This window comes from Pteropus vampyrus, unplaced genomic scaffold (genome assembly GCF_000151845.1).
Source record: "Pteropus vampyrus isolate Shadow unplaced genomic scaffold, Pvam_2.0 Scaffold133, whole genome shotgun sequence".
Classification (NCBI taxonomy): Eukaryota; Metazoa; Chordata; class Mammalia; order Chiroptera; family Pteropodidae; genus Pteropus; species Pteropus vampyrus.
The window spans coordinates 3,531,447-3,554,775 of record NW_011888914.1 but is presented as its reverse complement, the minus strand read 5'-3'; the positions used below and the strand labels follow the sequence as shown (position 1 = coordinate 3,554,775).

At 41.9% G+C, this 23,329-nt stretch overlaps 1 protein-coding gene across 3 annotated transcripts in view; it reads right to left on the bottom strand.

The window, feature by feature from the left end:
- Nucleotides 1-11,974, bottom strand: part of RRAGD (Ras related GTP binding D) — a 38,030-nt gene extending 26,056 nt beyond the window's left edge. Inside the window, exon 1 of one of the 3 annotated variants that reach the window (XM_023534830.1) lies at nucleotides 11,947-11,974. In XM_023534830.1, the coding sequence (XP_023390598.1) occupies nucleotides 11,947-11,959 (13 nt within the window). In that variant the 5' untranslated portion in view covers nucleotides 11,960-11,974. Of the gene's footprint in view, nucleotides 1-2,436; nucleotides 2,483-11,171; nucleotides 11,740-11,946 lie in introns of those variants that run through there. The other 2 variants (XM_011367358.2, XM_023534829.1) reach the window with 2 other exon arrangements.
- Nucleotides 11,975-23,329: the final 11,355 nt, after the last annotated feature.

The window sequence follows — 23,329 nt, the reverse complement described above, 5'->3', positions numbered from 1 at the left end:
GAAAATATTAGAAAAAGGTCTAGAAGGATGCAAGCAAACAGCAAAGCACGAGTGCGGGGAGGATTTAGGGAAATCATTAATGGGATTTGGGTTCTATTCTTAAAAGGAAACACATACATATATAATTAAAATTAGTTTTGAAAAAGAAAAAAGTTAAAGTATAGGGAGCCATGAAAGACAGATTACGAGAGGATCAGAAGACAACTGACACAGTTTTATGCTTTAATTCACAAATTCAGACCTTTAAGTTAAATTTCAAAGATATACAAGCTCACTGAAAATCTTTTATATTTTCGTGATTTTATATGCCAAACACAAGTTTCAAAATATTAAACACTCCTTGTGAATTCAACTCCACATTTTCTTTTTAAATGGCCGTATTAAGGTTTCTGTTTTCTTTTCAATACTATATATATAGTTGCTTGGTAACCTGCTGGTTGGACATGTAAAAAGATATGTAAAACATGGTTCCTATCTTGGAGAAATTTAAAATCTAGTCTAGACAGGGTAGTACTGGCACAAAGATAGACAAACAGATCACTGGAACAGAATTGGGAGTTCAGAAATAAACCCACACATACATAGACAACTGATTTTTGACAAAGATGAAAAGCCAACTCCATGGGGAAAGGATAATCATTTTCACCAGAGTGCTAGAACAATTGGATATCCATATGCCAAAAAAGAATTTCAATCCATATCTCGCAGAATATATAAAAATTAACTCAAAACAAATCATAGGCCTAATTGTAATGCCTAAAACTATGTAACTTCTAGAATATATTTATGGCCTTAGGATAGGCAAAGTTAGATATGACACCCTCCCCCAAAACTGGTAACTTGGACTTTACTAAAATAAAATCTTATGCTCTTCAAATGACACTGTTTAAATAATTAAAAAAGAAAAAAAAAGGACGAACCACAAATTCGGAGAAAATATTTGCAAATCGTATATCTGATTAAGGATTTGTATCCAGAATATTTAAAGAACTCTAAAAACTCATTAATTAGAAAACAAAATCCAACTGAAAAGGCAGGGAGGGCAAAAGATTTGAACAGACAATTCATTGAAGAAGATTTATGGAAGGTAAATAAGCACATGAAAAGATGCCCAACACATCATTAGTCATCAGGAAAATATGAATCAAAACTGCAATGAGATACTACCATTCACCCACTGAGATGGCTAACATTAAGCAGACAGTAACAAGTGTTGTCGAGAATGTGGAGACACTATAATTCTCATATGCTGCTACTGAAAATGTAAAATGATACAACCATTTTGGAAAAGTTTGGTGGTTTCTTAAAAAGTTAAATATACATCTATTACATTATCCCAACCATTCTACTGCTAGGTATTTACCCAAAAGGTACGAGAGCATATGTCTATACAAAAACTTGTATTCGAAGGCTCATAATGATTTTATTTGTAATAGTCAAAAACTAGAAACCCAAATGTCCATCAATAGGTGAATTGTGGTGTATCTGAGCAACATAAAAAAATAAAAATAAACTATTGATATATATAATATGGATGAATCTCAAAATAATTATGCTGAGTGAAAGAAGCTAGTTGAAAAAGGATACTCTATAATTGCATTTACACAAAGTTCGAAAAACTGTAAACAAGTAGATCAGTGGCTGCCTAGGAAATGGAAGCAGTAGTAAGAGGGGTCGGAGGGATGGACTACTAAAAGATACCAGGACACTGTTGGAGGTGATGGATGTGTGTTCTTCTTGACCATGGTGATGGTTTCACAGGTATACACACATAACAAAACTTATGAAAAAGATGCATTTTGGCAATTATACCTCAACATAGTTATTTTAAAAAATGTACTCTCGAGGACAAGAACGGAAACCTAAAGAGCTATAGTTGCTCCATTATCACCTCCCAAACAGTGTTAGATCAATGCAAAGTAGGGGAGAAAGGCCCAGTGGGCTGTGGGGAGGAACCCAGGGGATGACAAGGGCTAGGAATGCAAACTTAAAGCAGTGCAGGATCTGGATGGGGTTGGGAGTGGGGGAAGCCCTCCAAGAGAGGGGAACCCAAATGTAAGCAAAGGCACAATGTGCAACAGGCATGCAATGAAAACTCTGAGCAACCACCTATAAAGGTGCCTTCCATATACCAACCACTGCACTAGGTACTATACATACTTCATCCCATTCACACTCTTTGAAGAATAGATATTATTCTCCCCATTTCACAGGTAAAGAAACAGGCTCAGGAAGGTCAAGTAACATTCAAACTGAGGTTTGGCCCGTCCAAAGTCTATCCATTCTTTTTTTTTCTGCTGTGCAACACTGCCTTCAATAAAATAAAGCAAAACTCCACGTTAAATTATGTACAAACACAAAAACATATTTAAATGTTTATGTCTTTATTTCTTCACCATTTATAACTGCTGGATATTGGTGTAGATTTTAACTTACTTTCGGCAGGGTCTGCAAGTCTGTGTGCCATGATCATCCATGCTGGTGCCCTGGAGGCTGGACCCATTCCCCCTGGGAGAGTGGGGGAGTGATGGGAACTACCATGAAGAGGAGGGGCTGTATATGCAATGTTTGCCTACATAGAGCAGCTGGGAAGCGAAATACACAAACAGCCATCACACACACACACACACACACACACACACACACACACACACACACACACACACAGATGGAAGTATTTCCTTTTCCCTGCCAAATTCAAGCAGAGGCCACTATCTGTAATCAACTGGGGAATGGCAACTAGATCAGCAAGAGTACCATCAACTGTGTAGACCTCTTTGACTCATGCAGATTCACTTTATCACGCTTAGCTGGTGTGTATGGAAATATACTGTGTACCAGGGACTTCTCTAGACATTTCTACAAACTTTATCCATCCCACGAGGAGGTTCAAGTCTGTTTTACACTTGAGGAATCTGTGGGACGGAACCTGCCCAAGGTCACAGGGCTGGACTGTGGTGGAGTCCTTAGCCGCCAATCAGATGGCATTAAATAGTAACCACAACAGTGAAAAAGGAAGAGACTAGAACATATCAGAGTACATCAGGCATAATAAGAGTAAATACTGCTAGTGAAACTCTTTTGAGTTTATTTATACATATGTGGGTGGTGGTTCATGATATAAATGCACTTTTTTTTTTGAGCACTGCTATTAATCAGGGGAGATTTCTTACCTCAGAAAGGACTGCTGACAAAAATCTCCCCTCTAATCCTCTTCCACTCTTCCCTCAAGTATCTCCACTTCTGAAACCTTTTGGGATTTCTCAGAGTTTCTCAGAGAGTCTCATTCCACTCTGTGAGCAGGAGGCTTACATCAGGACAGGGAACACCCTAACTTCCTAGCCTCCTGGGGATGGCTGGGCTGTCTCCACCAACATTTCCCTGAGTGTCACCTACTCACTCAAGTTTTACAAGAACAACCTAAGAAAGGTGAAAATATGGAAGAGAATGAAGGATGATCGCTGCTTTGAAAAGGGCAACAAAAGGGCTAGTATGTTTTTTGTTTTTTGTTTTTTTTAAAAAAAAGGAAATCAGAAAGGAACTATAGGATTTGGGGCTAGATGGAACCCCACAGAGGGCTCTTTAAAAGTTCCAGCAGGGCTTGGAGGAAGTTGCAGGAGTGAGGTGAAATTTACAAGAGGGCAGTTTGTTCTGTTTCATAAAGGTTCCCTGAAAGTCTGCCAAGTGTTTGTCAGGGCTGAGCCAGGGGCTGCAGACACAAAGAAAAGATTCATCCCTGAGCGATTAGAGGGGAAAATAGACAAGAAAAACTGACAATTCATTGCTAGCTAGGTGTTGTGGGCTCAGAGAGAGGGCTCCCTGGAGAAATACAACATCTGAGTCTTAAAGAAGAGGAGGCATAAGAGATGAATGAGAGAAAGGTCATGCCAGGAAGAGCTTTTGGCCTTCCTGGAGTTTAGGGAATGTAGTTTAAAGGCAAGAAAAGGCTCCGCACTGTCCAGTGGCTTCCCACAGCATTTAGAATAAAATCCAAAGCATTTAGAATAAAATCTTCTTGCCCAAAAGGCCCTGTGTGGGCTACCCTCTTCATCCCAAGCCTGGTTCACCTTCCCCAACAGTTCCCTATGCTGCGGCCACACAGGCTTTCTGGTTCCTCACCTCAGGATCTGGACCTGATCCTCCCTGCACCTGGCAGGCTTCCCCTCAGCACAGGGGCAATTTTACCTCTCCATGGATCTAAACCAGGTCCCATCGCTTCCTAATAAGCCTATTGTCTTCTTAATTGTACTTATCACTATAAGAAATAATGTCTTTTTACTTTGTGTCTTCTTGTTTACTTGTTTATTGTGTCTCCCTCACATACATACACACAAAATACAATATAGAGACGTAACAGGATAGCTCATGAATGAGATGCTAGGAAGTTTGGATTCTACTCTGAAAGCCATGAGGAAATCACTAAGGATTTTAAGGGGAGACTAATGTGATCAGATTTACACTTCAGAAAGTTCACTGGAAAACAGACTCCCTAGAGGGGGTCAGTGTGGAGACGGTGAAGAGGTCTAGAATAAGCCACTGTGGCATAAAAATTATTTTGAGCAAAAGGCAATTGGGTTCCTGAAATCTTTTATTTGCCTAGAGCAGAGCCTCCCAAAAGAACTCAATTGTCATAAATCTCCTTCCCAGGAGCAACTCTTATCTTCTCTTTTTGGAGACTGAGACCAGAAGATAAGTTGGCATCACACCCAAACAGACATGGTCACAAAACTATCACATTGCCCTACTATTTTTCAATGGGCCCATTCATTTTTCCAAAAAGTCATTTGTTTTTCCATTAGTGCCCTTTTTCCCACCCCCTTATAAGAAGTTATTTGTTCTCCCAGAAGTATCCCTCTGTCCCTCCCCATCCTCTGTTAAGGTGCTCTATAAGCCCCAAATTCTACCTACTTCCTTGAGTGGCATTTTTTTTGTGAACTCTCATGCACGTAATTAAACCTGCTTTTCTCTTGTTAATCTGTCTTTTGTTGGTTTAATTTGCAGGCCCCCAATTCAGAACCTAAGAGAACAGAAGAAAAGTTTTTCCTCCAGACAGCAGTAGGAAGTTGTTTTGGACATAAATGAGAAATGAAAGAACTAAGGCACGGACCCATGGAAATGAGAAGGAATGGATACTTATTTGAAGTGGTTGGTCTGGTATGTCTGTTGGCCTGTAGCTCAGTTGAGAAAACGATCTGGGGGTTCAGAAAGGCCATAAGACTGAGGTTGCAGACAGGTTTGAAGTGGGAATTGAAGTTGCCGAGGCTGTCCATGGTCCTTTTTGTCCCTGATCTTGCTGGCTTAGGGTGAGCGCACATTTGAGAGGTTTTAGCCTTAGCCACCATAAAGTAGCTCAAACCAATGCATGTGACAACCTCTTACCACCAAGTGGTTACCATTTACTGAGCACCTGCATAGCATGCAGTGTCATCTCTAATCCTCAAGTTGATCATGTTTATTCTTTACAGAGTTAAAGACTGAAGCCTCACTGCTTATCACAATGAATACTCAATAGGTGTTTGCTGGTTGGGATGACTGAATGAAAGTGAGCAGAATTTGAAGCTAAATTAACTGAAGCTTTCAAAAGAAATTTGTTAACTGTTTTTGGTCCCAAACAGTGCTTGGGAATCAAGAGAATGAGCTTTATGCCCAGGTAAAGTTTATCTATTGTGATCAGAAACAATGAACATACTTCTTACCTATTTTGCACTGGGTCCTGTCAGTGCCAAATTTCCCCCCAAACAATCCAGCTTTGTAAACTAGACTACTGGACATGCCAGGGAAACTCAATCACTCAAGGAACAGCATTATGGGGAGGAGTCATCTAACGTGGCTCTTATCAGTTTTTAACCCCCGCAGGCTAATTAATCAGTAACTGGCAGAGCCCCATCAAAAACCAGTAGGCCTTGTAAATACAGAAGGGAGAGAAAGATGGAGCAGCACCTTGAGCCGCAAGGCCACCTGGGCCACACCTGGCTGATCTGTGGGCTGGGAATATCACAACAAAGGAGCCAGAAATAAGGAAAATGGGAATTGAAGGCCAATGTGTACCGCCCTCCTCCCCGCCCCGACACACACATGCTAACAAGGCTGGCCCTGCCTTCCTGAGCTCAAGGGAAAATGAGACATCATATGAAATGTACTTCATAAATTCTGATGTATTATACAACTGAGAGCTATTATAACTAAATTCTCCAAGAGGTAACACCTTTAAACAGGTCGAAAATGGGACAATACAACACAGATTTAGTGAAAGAATTCGAGTAACATGGTAGCAATCTCATGGCAAGTAAAATGGTTTAAAAAATACTAGGTTAGTGCCAGACTGGGGTTCAAGTCCAAGCTCTGCCATTTACCAGCTGTGTGACCCTGTACATGTCCATGAGTCTTTATTTCTTCACCTATCAGTCGCTATCAGCATGTATGTATGTAAACACACACACATGTTCCCAGCCCAAGCCTAGGTAAGAAGAGGGTCTTTTATGGAATGTGACTACTGTGAAAGGCTCACTCAGTCTTAAGGGAAAGTTGGAATTTCTTAGCTATTAGTATTCAGTGGGTTCAACAAAGGCTTAAGGTTCTATTTACTTATGGTTTTAGGAAGACGCCTCTGGTTTGTTTCTATTTGCAACATTATCTGTGGTCCTTTAAATTTTCAATCAATAAAACAACTTATACATTTAAGACCCAAGAGTTCAGTAAGAAATTCCAACCCAAGAGGGAATTAAATATATGCATAATAGTACCATTAATGAGACTATAGAAAAATCATGAAGATTCACTGTCCATTTGATTAACTATTTAGTAAGGAGAAACAAATGTAAACAGAACATATCTTTTCAAAGACATAAAGGTGATTTTTATTTATTTTTATTTATATGCGAGGACCAAATCTTTATGAAATCTCACATCGGGGCAAGTAACTAAAAAAACACGATTCCATCTACAAATACTTTCTTTACATATATATTAGATAATATTTCTAATGTTTTCTGATCTACCAATGCTCCAACAAGAAGGGAAAAGTGTTCTTGTGAACTTTTTTTTTTAACAATTACTTTGAGAATGATCGAGGTTGGTTTTATGTAGTCCCTATTTTAAACACTGAGAAATCGAGCTGGCGTCTTCCCTCAAGAGATGTCAGCTGGGTCCCTGTGTGTTTTAGGCCAGGAATGGGAAACCTATTTGCTCTGAGTGTTACAGCAAAACCAGGGAAAGCCACTATCACAAGAGGGCTTCAAGGCTTTTGCAGAAGAGGGAGAATAAAGAAGATAGAAAAAAAAAAAAGATAAAGAAGAATAAAGGAGGTAGAGAAGAAAAAAGAGCAAGAAAGAAGTGGCTATGGTAAGAAGTGAAAGCTATGTTACCAACAATAACCATGGGTGTGGGGAGATGAATAAAGCAGAGAGTGAACTTTGAAAGAGACAAGGTAACCTGGGGACTGAAAAAACTTATCTTTCAAACTCAGAGCCATACCCTTTATCCGAACTCCAGAACTTGCTGTTTCTCCCTCTTATATCCATTAGACTACCCTATGTCTGTTCTAATATTTAAATGGGAGAGATTTCTCATAAGAGCAGAGAATCAAGATTCTATGATACAATGAATCACTGAAACATGTTTACAAAGCACCTGATATAAAAATATGTTCTCTAACTATATGCATTCAAACAAGCACTGTGCCTCAGGTGTGACTTTGGTCACACCATTTTAAACTATTCTGTATTTCCATCTATTCCAAATCTTCTGTATCTCTATATTTCCAGGCCAGAAGGGAACCCAAGAGATTAGCTACAGCCAAGGTTGTAGTCATCTCAACTCTTTTTGAAAAAGGCAGAATTACAAGGAAAGAAACTTACATTTCTGTGAACTTGACCCTCTCCTAAACCTTGCTCATTTGTAGCTCATGTTGTAGCTGCAGAAAAGTCATCTGGCATATCAGAACAATTATCTCTGCTTACTCTCAAAGAACAATGAGAAAATGAATTTACTAATAATCTTTAAATCATTTTAAGGGGAAAAAAATAGCTGACACTAATGATTAACAAATGTGAATTGCTGGATTCACCACATTTACACCCATCAGGGTGTAACACCTGCTGTCCCTGGAATTTTTTTTTTTTTTTTTTTTTGCCTCCAGTAACCACCTAAACTGTCACTTCCTCAGACCCTAAGAGAGTACTCAGGCTGCTATGGAAACAAGACCACACTTAGCTGAACTGTGGGTGAGCAGCTGTCTTAGCCAAGTTTCCTTTAAATATTGGGACTTTGGAGAAAAAAACAATCTCGCTTTTTGATTAAATATGAACTTTTAATTGCTTTCCTTGTTATTATAGTTTTTAAAGTACAGTAATTTACTACAGATTTAAAAATCCATGTGTCAAAAAATCACTAAAATACCCAGGAACACTCTTGGTATTCACGGAATAAAATTTTAAGTGCAGACCAGGGAAGTGCAATTTAAGTCTCACCTTAGCAGCATTACGTTTTCAAACTTAGCACGATGTGGGAAAACTCACAAGATGCTCAATTTAAAAATAAGATCAAAGTTTCCTTATAAGACTAAGGAAAATAAAAATCACACTATCCACCTTCAATCCACATTTTTTGCACAGCAATGCTTGTCAGTCTTGCATCCCACCAATCAGGGTAGATTTCTGAACCTCATGGAAGAAGTGCCAAGTCTCCACTGAGCGAATACAGGCACTAAATCAAGTCCATTAGGAAGGTGAAGGGGGAGAAAGGTTCATTAGAGAAAAGCTTTGTTTATGGTTCAAAGTGCACCATATTCATCTTTCCTCAGAGTAAGTCAGTCCTTTTTCTCCCCAACATTCCATGTTTTTCTAAGTTTGAGAGTAAGTAAATGTAAATTTTACCCAAAGTAACAAAGGATTATAATGCAACACATGCCCAGGGCCCATTAGAAATCGGGATGAACCTTTGGTGGCACCTTAAGGTCCCAGGAATGGAAGTGGCAACTCTCAACCTCTCTCCTCATCCTGATTCCTCGGGGCCATATCAACTGACTTGACAGCTGTCAGGGACAGTCTTTGCTAGAACTGCTGACCAAGGAGCCTATCTGCAACTCTAGAGAGTGAATGTTCTGATGGAAATTCTATATTCAGGCCTAAACCCCAAAATCAAAGCCAGGAACACATGGAAAGAACAGGAGCTTGAGATAATAGAGGAAGTCTTCTGAGAATATTTGGGGGAGCAAGAATTCATTTATTGCTCCTCTTACCACATAAATATACTCGATACTTTTATAGCAAGATTCCAGGATGATCCAGAACTCACAAGGGAGGATTTTATCACTTAAGTAATCAAAAGAATAAGTTCTGGGAGAGGTTTGCCTTTAGGTTAAGAGCAGTGGGGAGCATCCAAGACCAGGCTCTGTGGAAGCCCTTTGTTCGAGAAATCCCACCCCTGAAGCAAAACTTTACTTTCACTACAATTTCAAGTCCCCAAATCAAATTTTAAAAGTGCCCCCTTAAAGAGATGTAGAATAGATTCTGTGCTTTTCCTGGAATCTCTCTGGCCCCCAAAGCAATATCAAATTAACAGGGCTTTTCTTCCCGGATATAGTCTCTTTTCTCATTTTTTTTCCTTAGAGTACCACAAATACACCCTATTATTGTGTGTCTACCATTTCAAACATCTTGCAAACACATCCCCATTCTGAACCTCTCTGAAGTCTCCCAAGAATCTAGGTAGGAGCCAACAAAAGCAATTTGAATAATAATGAAGTGACTGAACAATTTAATTACCAAGGTAGCCCTAGGGATTCCAACAAAAGGGTTGAACGCCTTTATCTACAAAAATGTAACCACGTGCTCAACTAAGGGACCAATTATGTAGAGTGCAGAAGAGAGAAGTGCACAGGTGCACACTCCAGTTTAAGCAAATGGGGAATTAGCACAAATCCTCCCTGGAGACAGGCCATGATGAAAAAGGGTGACTTGGAAAGCTTCTCTCCCGTCTACCATGCTCAGGTTTAGTTAACTTTCTTCCTATTCTGGTTCATTGAATGTAGCACCTACCATATGCAAAATAATGAAAACTGTTTTCCCCCTAGAAAAGCTTTGTATAGGGAATTTAAAATAGCTTCAATTAATTTAATAGAAGTTCTTAAAAATCAACAGTCACCATGGTATTTTTATCCCTTACACAATTTCTTCAAAGTCAAAAATTGACAAGTTAGTTCCTTCTTTGGATGCATACAGCTTCACCTAGATGTTATGTTTATCGGCCTCCTTCTGTTGACCTTTCCGAGCGACCTTACAATAAAAGGCTTTTCCTTGCTTTGGAAGGGAAAAAAGATGAAACCTTCTGGAATCCTAAAAAGCTCTCAACTTTCTTAGGCCTTAAGAATTAATTGCAGAAAAGCCCCCACAGGCTGAACAATTGTTAAATCGCGCTTCAATAGCAAACACAGTTTGCTTCTGAGTCGCAACGTACTCCCCCCGGCCCCGCGCTCACTCCAGGGCAAGGCACTGCCATGTCCAGGTGGTGACACTGAGCGTAGATAAGGTGTCCTAACAACCATGTTTGCCTGAAACCCAGGAAACCTGTGGCCACTCGGCGACTCCCTTATCACCTGGTGCATCTCCCCGCCGCTCCACCGGTGTCCTAAGCCGCAAACCTAGGCGGCCCCAGGACCCCTCCCGCGACGACACGAGACAAGACTGACACCCGCAGCTGCCGACGACCCTGCCAGTCACGCTGCCACCGGCTGCCTTTTTTAGCCACGACATCTGACCCCGGCTTCAACAGCAGCAATCAGGGAGAGGTCCCGGGGCGAGCCGGGCGGTTCCCTTCCCTCCCCAAACCCCAGACCCTGCCGAGAGCTCGGATGAGAGGTGGGGGAGGTACTGGCCCTGGAAGGGGCCAGCAAGCGCACGTTCCTCCTGCCCAGACGCTTTCTCTCTGCTCTCCCCACCGATCCCTCCCCATCGTCGCCTGCACTCGGGCTCCCCCATTTTGCAGCTTGCGGTCCCTCCTCTGGCGCCCCTCCCCACCCCCACCCCCACCCCGCAACTCCGCTCTCCTGGATCCGCTCCAAGTCCGCGGCCCGCGCGCCTGGCCCGGCCGGGGGCGGGAAAACACAGAGGGAAGGGACTGGGTGCGGGCTGAGGACGCGCGGGGCGAGGAGGGGCGGGGGACCCCGCGCTCACCTCCCTCCTCCGTCCCGCTGTCCGGGTCAGCGTCCGAGGAGTCAGGCCCGTCCCCGTAGTCCGCGAGCCCCACCAGCTCGTCCTCCTCGTCGTCGTCCTCGTCCTCCAGCTGCGGTTTCCCCAGCACCTGGCTCATTGCGCCCACGGCTGGCCGTCCCGGGAGAGGAGGGGTTCCCGGGTGGGGGCTAAGCCTCCTCGCTTGCCGCTCGCAACCTCTCTGAATTGGGGTTTTGTCTGGAGCGTGGCAGGAGCCGGCGGAGGCGGGGGCCGCGAGTTCCCCCGGCGAGCGGCGTCCAGGTCTGGGTCCCGCGGTTCCCAGCGCGCCCGGAGCCCCCTCGCCGCCCCGCCCGCCTACCGGCGGAGGACTCAGCGGGAGCGCGGCAGTTCCTCCCCGAGGAGGGAGAGACTGCGTGACTCAAGTCACCTGACACACACTGTCACACACACACTCACACACACACACACACACACACCGCACGGGCGCGCGCGCGCTCTCCCGGGCGCAGTCACCGCTCGGCGGGCACTGGGCTGAGGCCGCACACACACACTCACAGGGGGAGCGGGGCGGCGTGGGGCCCTCGGCCAACCCAGAAGCGCACACGGAAACACGCCCGGTACCCGGGGCCCCGGGACTGGGTGCAAGCACATACCGCGGCTGCGCGCCAAGGGCCCCCACGTGCCGCTTCTGCACGTGGTCCCCGCACAGGCAGGAGAGCTGGAGGCCTGCACACCCAGAGAACCTCCCCTCCACCCACCCCCGACACACACACCCTACCTTGGGCGCACATTTCCAGTTTTTAATCATGAGGGAGGGCTCCAGTCTCAAGTGGGCTATCCCCCTAACATTGCTGCGCCTGAGCTACCCAGAGCCGCGTTCTTAGGACACCCGGTGGATGCTGAAGCACCCAAAGAAGAAAACTCAAGAGAAATGCACTGCAGAGGCGCAGTCACCATAGCAATTGCCTTTTAGTGTGCATTTAAGGTTCAAAGTGCTTTTGACCAAGAATATTAAAAAATCAGACCTACCTAGATATAAATGTTTCTGAAAACATAACATGCCTTGTGGCTGCCTAGATTAAATAAAAATTCCTCTGCAGTGTTTTGGAAAAGGTCTCAGGTGTATAACGCACTCAGTGGCTATTCATGGTCATCTCCTTCTGTCTCCTTGCATAGACTGTAATAACACATCTCAAAACGTTTCAAGGCTTTTGCGGGGGTTGAGGGGCACAGTGTGAGAGGGCAATTCTCACATAGGAATAGCAGCAGTGGGGGTGGGGGGAGACTAAAACCTGCATTCCTCCACAAGCTTTTCACCACAGGACATACTGTACCCACCCTTTCTAGATACTGCAAAAAATCACGTGGATGAACTTCCTTTTGACAAGAACAATAAGAAATAAACCAGCTGACCAGACTGGTGATCCAGATCCTACAGGTGCCAGCAGCTTAGCAGGTGGTGTGGGAGGGGAGGAGGAGAAAGGAAGCTGAGGCTGAGGCTCTTGGGGCTCAAGGTGGCACCTCTGTAGGGAACATTGAGCACCTAGTATATGCAAGGGGCTGGGGTGGGAGAGATCCACGGATGCTCAGAAGAATGTTCCTGCCTTGGAAGAGTCCCTGGTCTAGCAAATTTTGACTCATGTCCTGGACTTTGTAGTTGTGCGTGTTGAAGGTGGATACAGACACTTTCTAGGAGGTGACTGCTTCTAATTGGAAAGGTCTTCAGATTTAACAGGTAGAGGTAGTACAACTTGGTATGACTGTATCAGTCAAGGCCTTTCTCGGGAGGAAAATAGATGGCTTATGGAAAGATTTTAACTTAAAAGGCTTTATGTGAAGGGACAATTTACGGGGGCATGGACAGAGTTTAGGGAATCAACACAGGGCTTAGCAACAATGGAAAGATATCATCATGCCTAAACTAGTAGGAGTAAAGGAAGGGAGCTAGAGTCCTGGAGAGGGAGTGAAAAACAGAAGCTACATCTGATGAGGAAGCAGCCACTGCCAGAACTACCTCACCTAGAGGAGACTGCAGTGGGAAGAAATACCCTGAACTCTCTCTCTTACCACCCTCCATTTTCCTGGAAGTGCCTCCCATTGGCCAAACTCAACTGGAAGCCAGAGGACAAGGAAGCCTGGAACCTAGTCCAACACTGAGATTGGGTAGGGAGGGCAGAGAGTGGGTACCAGGATTGGTTGGGTGGGGCGGGGGACAAACAGCATAACTAACCAGCACAAGCCAATTCTTGCTCTTATCAGAGGAAGTTACTCTAAGGGTCATTTTCATCCATTTCCTATTTTCATCCATTCTCTAAAAGGAATTCCCCGGAAGGAAGGAGACCTTTGAGGTAGGCTGATTCAAATTGCAGAGGACTACTTTATGAGGCTCTATAAGCCAGTTCAAGGTCAGTCCAGACTATCAAGGCATCCTTGGCTGATTGCCAAATGTGCCTCAGGACCCCAGGGGTACAGGACAGGACAATTCCTAAGCCAAAAGCTGCACTGTGCCTGAGACCTAGAAAGAACAGAGACATCTAATGATCCTCTCTGCCTTCCCCAAGAAGGGAGATCTTAGGGAGAAACACCAGCAGATTGGAGCACACCCTAAGATATGTGAGCATTGGACCATTCTTGAGAAAATAAGAGAACGAATCCACAAAAAAAAACCCAAGAAAAGTCAAATCCTCAATTATGCTGCACCCCAAGATAGATAAAGAGCCATAGACAGGTTTAAGAGCTTCTAATTCACTGTCATTTCAGAAATGTACAGTACTGAATAAAGTTTGAGCAAATAGAGTAGGAAAAACTTTATTGCTTTTCTTCTTTTGCTGTTATCATTTCAATACTGTCAGTTTTCGAATAAGGGACTTGTTTTAAAATATAAATAGAAGTTCTTAAATTTAAAAAGTCATGTATGTAGATTCTTTCAAAATTTAAATAAAAATAGAAAAACACTAAAAATTGAAAGCCTTTAAGAAACCCGGTGTGGAATCTGCTCAGTAAAATGGCTATGGCTCTGGCTACACTCTGTCCTGGAGCTTGGACTATATCTGTAACATTCCTAGGTAGAGCGGTTTCAAGAATGTGAGGCTTAGTCTCTGGACTATCCTTGGCCTTTATTGTTGTATGTAACTATGGCAGGATGCCGTACACATGATAGGTGTTTAATAAATGTTTATGGAATGAATGAAAGATAGTACATGGCTAGCTCTCTACACAGACCTGGCATATTTTCGAAGAGACAGAAGCCAAGTTTTCTGCACACTCTAAACCCTGGGAAATGCTACAGTGACATAAATATAAACTGTGAGCTACGAGAGTACAACCAATAAACTGACATGCAAGAGATGATGATTCTTAGGCCTTCATCCCTTCAGGACTGTCTGAAGACTTGAAGGAATTACAATATATTATTAAATGCTTATTTTATTTTTACTAACTCTTCCTTCTAAAAAATTCAAACTTTGGAGATATTTTGTGGCACCATGAAAGATGAGCTTCATCTGTTTCCCATTAATTTAACCAACTAATATTTACTGAGACTTTTCCATGAATAAGGCACCATTGCAAAATAATATGAATTTCAATATATTCCCATTAAGTACTATTATTGTCCTTACTTTACAGAAGAAAACCGAAATTAAACAATTCACGCAAGGTACCACATGGAGTGGATGGTGGAACTACTTTGGAACTCAGATAGACATTAGACATTATTCCTATACAATGGCCCACGGTTAAAGTCAGTTAAATTATAGCTATTAAACTGAAAAGGGGGAAAAGAAATGAAGAGCTGGCTCCCAGTCTCCTAGATAAAGAATCAAAACACACAGAAACACTTAAAAATGGGTCTGTTGTCTCAGGCCATTTCTTTTCTTTTCTTTTTAAATTTATTTTTATTATGGTGACATTGGTTACAAAATCCAGTAAATGTACAATTCAACAGTTCAACAGTAAGGCATATATATAGTTCAACAGTAACATATATATATATATATATATTTTTTTTCCAACGGTAAGGCATATATATGTATATATATATATATACATATATATACACACACACACACACACACACACACATATATATAGCATTGTGCGTTTACTGCCCACAGTTAGATTTCTTTCTGTCACTACATATTTGACCCTTTTAATCCCATCTACCTCCCTCCATGCCCTCTCCCCACTCCCCCTACCTAGTCTATTGTCCATGTCCATCAGTCTCTGTTCGTTTGTCATGCTCACTTGTTGCTTTTAGGTTTATATCCCACATATAACTGATATCATGTGGTTTTCAACATTTTCTGTCTGGCTTATTTTGCTTAGCATGATTATCTCAAGGTCCATCCATGTTGTCGTCAGGCCATTTAATTTACAGGATTTGCTGAAAGGGGGAAAAAAACTAAAAAGCTTCCTAACCAACAAGTTAGAAAAGTACTACTAATAAAATCAATTATTGTCATCATTCCTTTTATTAAGAACACAAATAGCAAGTGATTTTGTACCCTTTCTGGTTTCTATGGCTACATTGTACTACATGCTAAGCTAAAGTATCATACCTAAGTGTATTTTGGCTTTAAAATTTGAATTTTAAAGGTCAGAAGTTTATGCCCTTATTTTAGTGAATTATTTTGCTGTTACCAATTAGATGTCTTGTGACAAAGAACATGAAAGCTTTTTAAAAGAAATCTGTACAATTTAGGCAGAATAATTGCAGTCCTGAGCAGGGCAAGCAATTAAATACAGCCTGCATCCTATATCCAGGGTATTTTGAGGCATCTGATGGCATTGTGCCTTTTTCTTGGGATTCACATGTGGCTTTCTTTTTAAATATGTATTTAAAGCTATTAATTTTTTCTTGAAGCAAACAAAGGAAAGAGCCTTCTACAGAATCTTACTGGACTCCTGATGATCCAGGGAAGCCAACTAAATTTCTCAAGAGGGCTGCTCACAGCCTCCAGTTCTCCTAAGACAGTCAATGACCTGATGAAATCATTAAAAATTTTAAAATGAGGCAACCCATCATTAAAGAGATTTTATTAAAATAATGTTTTGATGTTTTTTAAAACATGCATATGGTAAAATGGTCAAACAGTATAAAAGAATATCCAATGAAGTTAGTTTCTCTCCCTCCCCTGATCTCCAGTCTCCTGGTTCCCCTCCACAGAGGGAAACACTCTGCTTTTAAATGTGCAAACATATTTGTAGCCATTAATAGAGACTTATATTTAATAACATCATCTCTTCATTAGTCAACAAACTTTTTTTTTTTTTTTAATGAACATGAAGACGATTAGATTTTCAGGGCTTTGCTTTGAAGGAAATCAACAGATGAAGGTGAAAGAGTAACTGGGGCTAAGGGAAGGAGTCTGACTTAGATGGAGTAGCCTGAGACGGCCTCTCTAAAAAGGTGGCACTCAAGGGGACCATGAGAAGAAAAGCACAAAGTGGAAGTCGTGATGCAGAGTGTCTCAGCAGTTGGAAAAGCCAAGGAGAAGGAAAAGGCTTGGGGGAACAAAAAGGTCAGTGTGATGAGAGAGTGGAAGTTGGTAGGCACAAGAGACAGGTAGTCTTTTCAGCTAGGATAAGGATTTTGGATTTTATTCTAGGGGCCACTGGAAGCCTTGAAGAGTTTTAAGAAGGGAGATGAAATGTGTGGTTTACTTTTCTAAACGCTCACTCTGGTAGATGGTTTCTAAAGATGGCCACAATTGTCCATGCCATCCCACGTGCCCTTTTGCAAATGTGTCGTTGCCACTCCTCCCACCTATTTTCTCTCCTCTTGAATATGGGCAGGCCCTGAGACCCACTTAACCAATAGAATGTGATAGAAATGATAGTGACATTGTATAGCTTCTGCGAAGGGCCATAAAAGGCCTGGCTACTTCCTTTTTTTACTGTCTTAGAACCTTGAGCCACCATGAAGAGAAGTTTGGGCCAGCCTGCTAGAGAGGCCCCATGAACAGAGAGGCCCTGAAGGATGCTGAGCACAAGTGTAAAAGGTCCCAGCGTTTAAGTCATCCCAGCTGAGGGGCCAGACATGTGAGTGACACCATCTTGGATTCTCCAGCACAAATTGCAGCCACATGAGGCAAGTCCAGCCCACCCCACATGGAATGCAGAGTTGCTGTTCCAGCTGATCCTTGCTCAGCCAACCTACAGAATCATGAGCTGATAAAATGTTTGTTTTTTAAAGCCATTAAGATTTGGGGTGGTTTTTTACACAGCAGTAGATGACTGATACATATATTCTGACCAATATGAGGAAAATGGGTTGTAGATTTAAAGGTGGAAGCAGAAAATAATAGTTAGGAGGTCACTGTCATTGTACAAAAGAGAAATGAGTAGAGACAGTGGAAATTGAGAGAAGTGGATATATTTGACATAAATTTCAGAGGTAGAATAGATAAGTTTTATTGATAGCTTATTTAACATGGATGGTCAGAGGAAGGACTTTTTTCAGGCATTTGATTTGACAACTAGCTGTATGGTAATGCCATTTATTGAAATAAGTAAGACAGATAGGAAGAGGACTGGGGGCGGAAAGTGAATCAAGGTCCTTGATTTCTAACATTCTAGTTACTGTGTATTGCCACAAGTAAATCTCCTTTAATCCTATAATTTTGGCCATTTCTTAGATGTCTATCATGTTGTCTTGGGAATAAATAATGAATTTTTCCAAGTACAAGCCACAAAGATGAACTAAAGATAACATTTGTAATTATCTGAGAAAAGTCCCAAACTACTGAGATGAAATTGTTATATATGAATTTCTATAAAAAAATAACTTTTTATTCATGTGGACTTTTAAAGACACAAAATGAGAGCAGAAAGCTCTTGACAATAGAGCCAACTAAACAGGGGTATTAAAAATTCCACATGTCTGTAGATCAGTTTGGACTTGGCAAACCTTACTCTGGCTGGTAAAGTTATAACAACTTATAAATTCAATGATACAAGAAAGCAGATTCTCCAGAGCAAATTACTTTATTAAAAATCCACTGGAATGAAATCCAGGAGCCGTCACTTATACGTATCATTTAATGTTACCTACAAAAGTGGCAGACACTGCCAGTCAGCTACTTAGCAGCCCAGGCTCTTATCACTTGCATGTTTCCCAAACTAGAGATGGAAAAAGTCAGATACTTATACTCTGAGACTCCTTTACTTCTGGTCAGTAAGAAGTAAAGAGGAGTCCTGCTGGGGAACTTCAAGGAAAGAGTTTACTTCCTGATAAAAGAGGCCAATGAATCAGAAGAGCCCCCTCATATCACCCTTTGTGTCTTTGAACATAGTTGTGTGAGAATATGGTACCTGGAGGTAGAAAAGCCATCTTGCAACCATGAGGTAACAGGCCTAAGACCAAAAGCCTATGGTGGGAATGACAGAATTGAAAGAAAAGAGACTGGATAACCTTGCTGCACTGCTGTACTCAATCCTGGAAATATCTACCCCCAAACTTCTTATTTCATGAGAAAATTAGAAGTCCATTCCTTAAGCCAGTGCTTCCCCATCTTGTCCAGTCATGGTGCACATAAACATGATTTGTATACCATGATGACAAAAAACACAAACTACTTGCAGGCAGAAATGACTGGCCCAGAGACTCTGGCCACCTTAGACCCTGCCCAGCTGCCCCAAATGTTGAGGGGATTAATAACTTGGTCATATCTGTAACCTATTTATGGAATACAAGCGGTGATGGCAAATCCATTGGGAAGTTCTGCTTAAGCCACTGAAGGTAGGCTGTTCTGAGATTTGCAATAGAATGTATTCCAACTGACACAATATATACCCTTCATAAGTGGAGGTAGAGAGGGATGGATGGATGGATGGATGGATGGATGGATGGATGGATGGATGGATGGATGAAACCTGGTCATATACTTGGTGGTGAAGTTACAAAGTTATATCATATTTAGAGAATCCTGGTAAAGGTGTCTCAGGATAATATAGGAGATAATTGAGGCTTCATAAGAAAGGGAACTTGTTTTTACTTCTCTTAGTACTTCTCACTTCATTCTTCTCTCTCTGCTTGAAAACTGGCTTTCTGTGCCTTTCCCACCAGATGGCAGGAGATGGCTACCCCATTTTCTTTTTCCTAATGATAGTGGACCCAGGCTCTGGAACTAGGCTTCCTTGGTTCATATCCTAGCTCCACCACTAACTAGCTGTGTGATCTGGACTAAGTTACCTAACCTCTCTGTGCCTCGATTTCATCATCTCTAAACTGATGATGTTATATACCTCAAAAAGGTTGTAGGAAGAATGAAATTCTTTAAACTACATAAAATATTTTAAAACAGTAAACAATATGTAAGTACTAGTTATTATTATCTTTGATTCCCAGGCAAGAAAATCTGATTAGTTGAGTTTGGGCCAGTGGTCCACTCCTGGCCTAATTCCTTCTCCAATCATACTTTACATACTATCATGTAGTGATACTCCTTCGACGCATTTACTCAGCTATAATTTAATATTCGATTGAAGATTGTATTCACCACTAGACTCTAGGACCATCTGCTTTTGCTCACCATTCTGTCTGTCCTCCATGCCTAACGCAGTGGTCAGAATCTCCATAAAGCACAATTCCAGGGCACATCCATTTATACTGTGTTCTATGTGCAATATGGTAGCTTGATGATGGTCAAATACCAATAAATATGCTGAATTAATTATACGATCCACTGTGGCTGGGGGTATAGTTGATGGCTACAGAGGTCTACTCTCATGAGTGGGGATGCAGTTCTTAACAAAGGGTAATTAACTGAACAGAAACCCGTAAATGTATCTACCATGTACCTCATACATGTACCATATATACTGGGCTCTGAATAATTTCACATGTCTTCTCATTCTGAGATTTCAGCTGAAGGAACAGTTACTCTTTGGGACATGATATTCTCATGGCAAAAGGCAAAAGCTCAAGCCACATGGAAGAAGCACTAAAACACACAACATATTTAAAGCTTCTGCTCTAATATGGTAAAGGCAAGTTACACAAGCCCCAAAACCAGTAGGGCAAAGATTCTACACCACTATAAGAGAGCATGGCAAAGGCGATAAGGGAACAAAGAGTTGTAAATAAATAATGTAATTCACCACATAGATCCACTGTAAGCAATTCCAAACTGAAATCCCAATTTTTTCATTGGGCCTGACAAGCTAATTCCAAAATGTCTATGGAAGAGCAAGGAACTAAGAATACTTGAGATCCTTATGAAGATGAAAAAGAAATAAGTAAGGGTAGGACTTCCATGATCAGAAGATTTAATATAAAACCACAGATTTTCAGGCAGTATGGTACTTGCTCAGGGATAGGAACAAAATAGAGAACCCAAGCAGACCCATACATACATGGAAACCCATTACAAGGTAGTGCCGGCATTGCAAATGAAAAGAGAAATCAATTTCAGATGGAATGTGAACTTAAAGTGAAAGGCAAAACTTAAACTTTTAGAAAAGAACATGGGAGAATATTTTTATATTCTCAGGGTCAGGAAGGATTTCTCAAAACACATGAAACAGGGCAAAAAAACATGACCAAATAACAAAAGAGAAAATAAGAATAGTTATTAAACATTAAAGATGTTTAATCATATTAGTGATCGGAGAAATACAAATAACAGCCTTAATGAGAAATTATTTCACACTCCACCCCCCTACCCACATAAAAAAAAGCACTAGCAAAAATGTGGAGCAAGGGGACTCTCCTACATTGCCGATGGGAATGAAAATTGGTATAATCAGTTTAGAAAAGAACTTGGCATAACCTAGTAAATTCGAACACATACTTATTGTAAGACCAAATGATTTCACTTCTAGATATATTTCCTAGAAACTCTTGCACGCATACATCAGGAGAGATATTTAAGAATGTTCACAGCAACATTATTGCAATAGCAAAAACTGGAGCCAACCCAGTATCCAAAAGCAGACTGGGTAAATAAATTGTGGTATCTTCTTACAATGGAATATTTTATAGCAGATAGATTGAGCGGCTGAATCTCAGAAACAGAATGCTAAGCGAAAAAAGCAAGTTGCATAGGAATCACACAGAACGTCTCCATTTATAAAAAGTCCAAAATGAGGCAAAACTAAACAATGTAGTGTTTAGGGATACTATTTATATTCATGATAAGAGAATTATTATCACGAAATTCAGGATGGTGGTTTCTTCTGGAGGAGAAGGAGGATATGATCATGGAGGGGCACATAAAAGATTTCTTAAGTAGAAGACTTAGCAAAAGCAGTTTCATGAAGTGGCAGGGATAGAAGCCAGAATGGCGGTTGAAGGATGAATTGATGCTAACAACGTGAAAGACAGCTAGTGCAGTCATCTTGTTAAAGAAGTATTTCTGGAAATCAGAGTGGATTATATTCTCACAAAACATTATTGGCAGAGCAGACTTCCTTCTCATGAGGCAGAAGGAAGGAGTGGTAGAGTGGATTTATGAGGCTGACTGTGGTTAAACTTAGCCCAGGGGCAAGAACCCAACTGTGGGCTGGGAGCCTTCCTCATATAGAAAGAGGTTTAGGAGTCTCCTTTCATTGGTTGCCCAGAGACTGTGTTCCCACTTGAAGATAGCAAGCAAGATCTCCAAGCAGCTCTCATGCACTGCTTGCTTTGGCTCTCATGAGATCCCCATGCCAGGAACTCCCATTCATCAAGGTCTGGGAACAACTGCAGATCATCAGCTCCCAGCAGCATTCACATGTCTTACCAGCTGGCTTAGGCTTTCTGTTCCTTTCAGCAAAATTAATGTGTGATTGCTCTGACTGCCCATAAATGTAACTTAAAACTCCATCTCATTACTACTTTATGGTGATGTTATAAAAGCCTCCCACAGGAATAGAGCACTCTGGATCTTTGGAAGTTTATTTAAGAGACTAGCTAAGAAAACTCTTTAATCTGGAAAAGTGTAAGAAAGGAATGATTAGGTTGAAAGGTTGTGCATACATACCTTGACTTTGGGGGATTCACCTAGAACTCATTGGTGACCTTCCTGCAGAGAAATTCATAGTTACTGATGGACAGGAAAAGGAATTGTGTTCTCCTAACAGCTCTAGACAGGGGGTGGCAGGGATGGGGAACAAATCTGAAGAAGGCTAAAAGACACTCAGAAGAAAGGTTTCACTCTGCTGAGTAAAACTGCAGCTCTGACTATGGGGTTGGGGAAGTTGGGAAGAAATACAGGAAAAGCAATCACTTACCCTTTCCTGGTATGGGTAGGGACTATTTGGCTTTCTTCTGCCTAATGCTCCCTGAAGGAGAGAGGGAGACAAAAAAAAAAAAATCTTAATAAAACGAAGTAGGTGATCAGGTTTCTTTCCCTTCTGGAAACCAGACCTATTTCAGAGAGGACCGAAAGGAAAAAAAAAAAAAATCATTAGGTTCAAAATAAGCTTGTCCTGAACCTTGGATAAGACTAAAACAACTCCATCTACGGGTCCAGCTCTCTGTGTTTGGAGAGCAGATACCTGCCATGCTTCTTCGAAAGGTTGAATGAGGTCCCATCGTTCACACATTCACTCAAAAATAATTCATTGAGTACTTACTATGCTCAGGGAACTCTTCTAGATACTGAAGAAGTAACGGTGAAAAAACAAAACAAAACAAAAACAGACCAAGTTAATGATATGTCAAGTGTGCTTTGAATATAGGAGTCAGGAAGGCTCAATGATTTTGCCTGTTTCGTATGGATGGTTCCAACAAGACCAACAGACAAGATGTTTGAAATAAAGGCTTCCTTTAGCCTCTCCAGCTCTCTGGATCATTCGTCATTGTTCACTTTCATTGAGCGACCCAGTTAAGTGAACAGGTATATCGAAATATCCACTTGGCCACTGGTTGAGGGATGGTTTCTCCTCTAGAGTCCCCTCTTCCTCCAATAAACCTCCTGGCAACCCCTATCCGGAAAACCTCACCCCACCGCAGTCCCCTTTTCTCCCACTTTGAGAAGGAGGCCTCTTTAGCCAAGGCAGAAGGGGCAGCCGCTTAAGCGGCGAGCGGGCTGCGGACCAGGGACAGCCCAAAGGCCTCGGGGCCCCACCTCCGACGGTCGCCCACCGTGCCCCGCCGGCCGCTGCGGGGCGCTGCGGCCCCAGCTTCGGAGTCGCGGGCGGGGCGGGGCGGAGGGCCCTGCGGGCGGCGGGCGCGG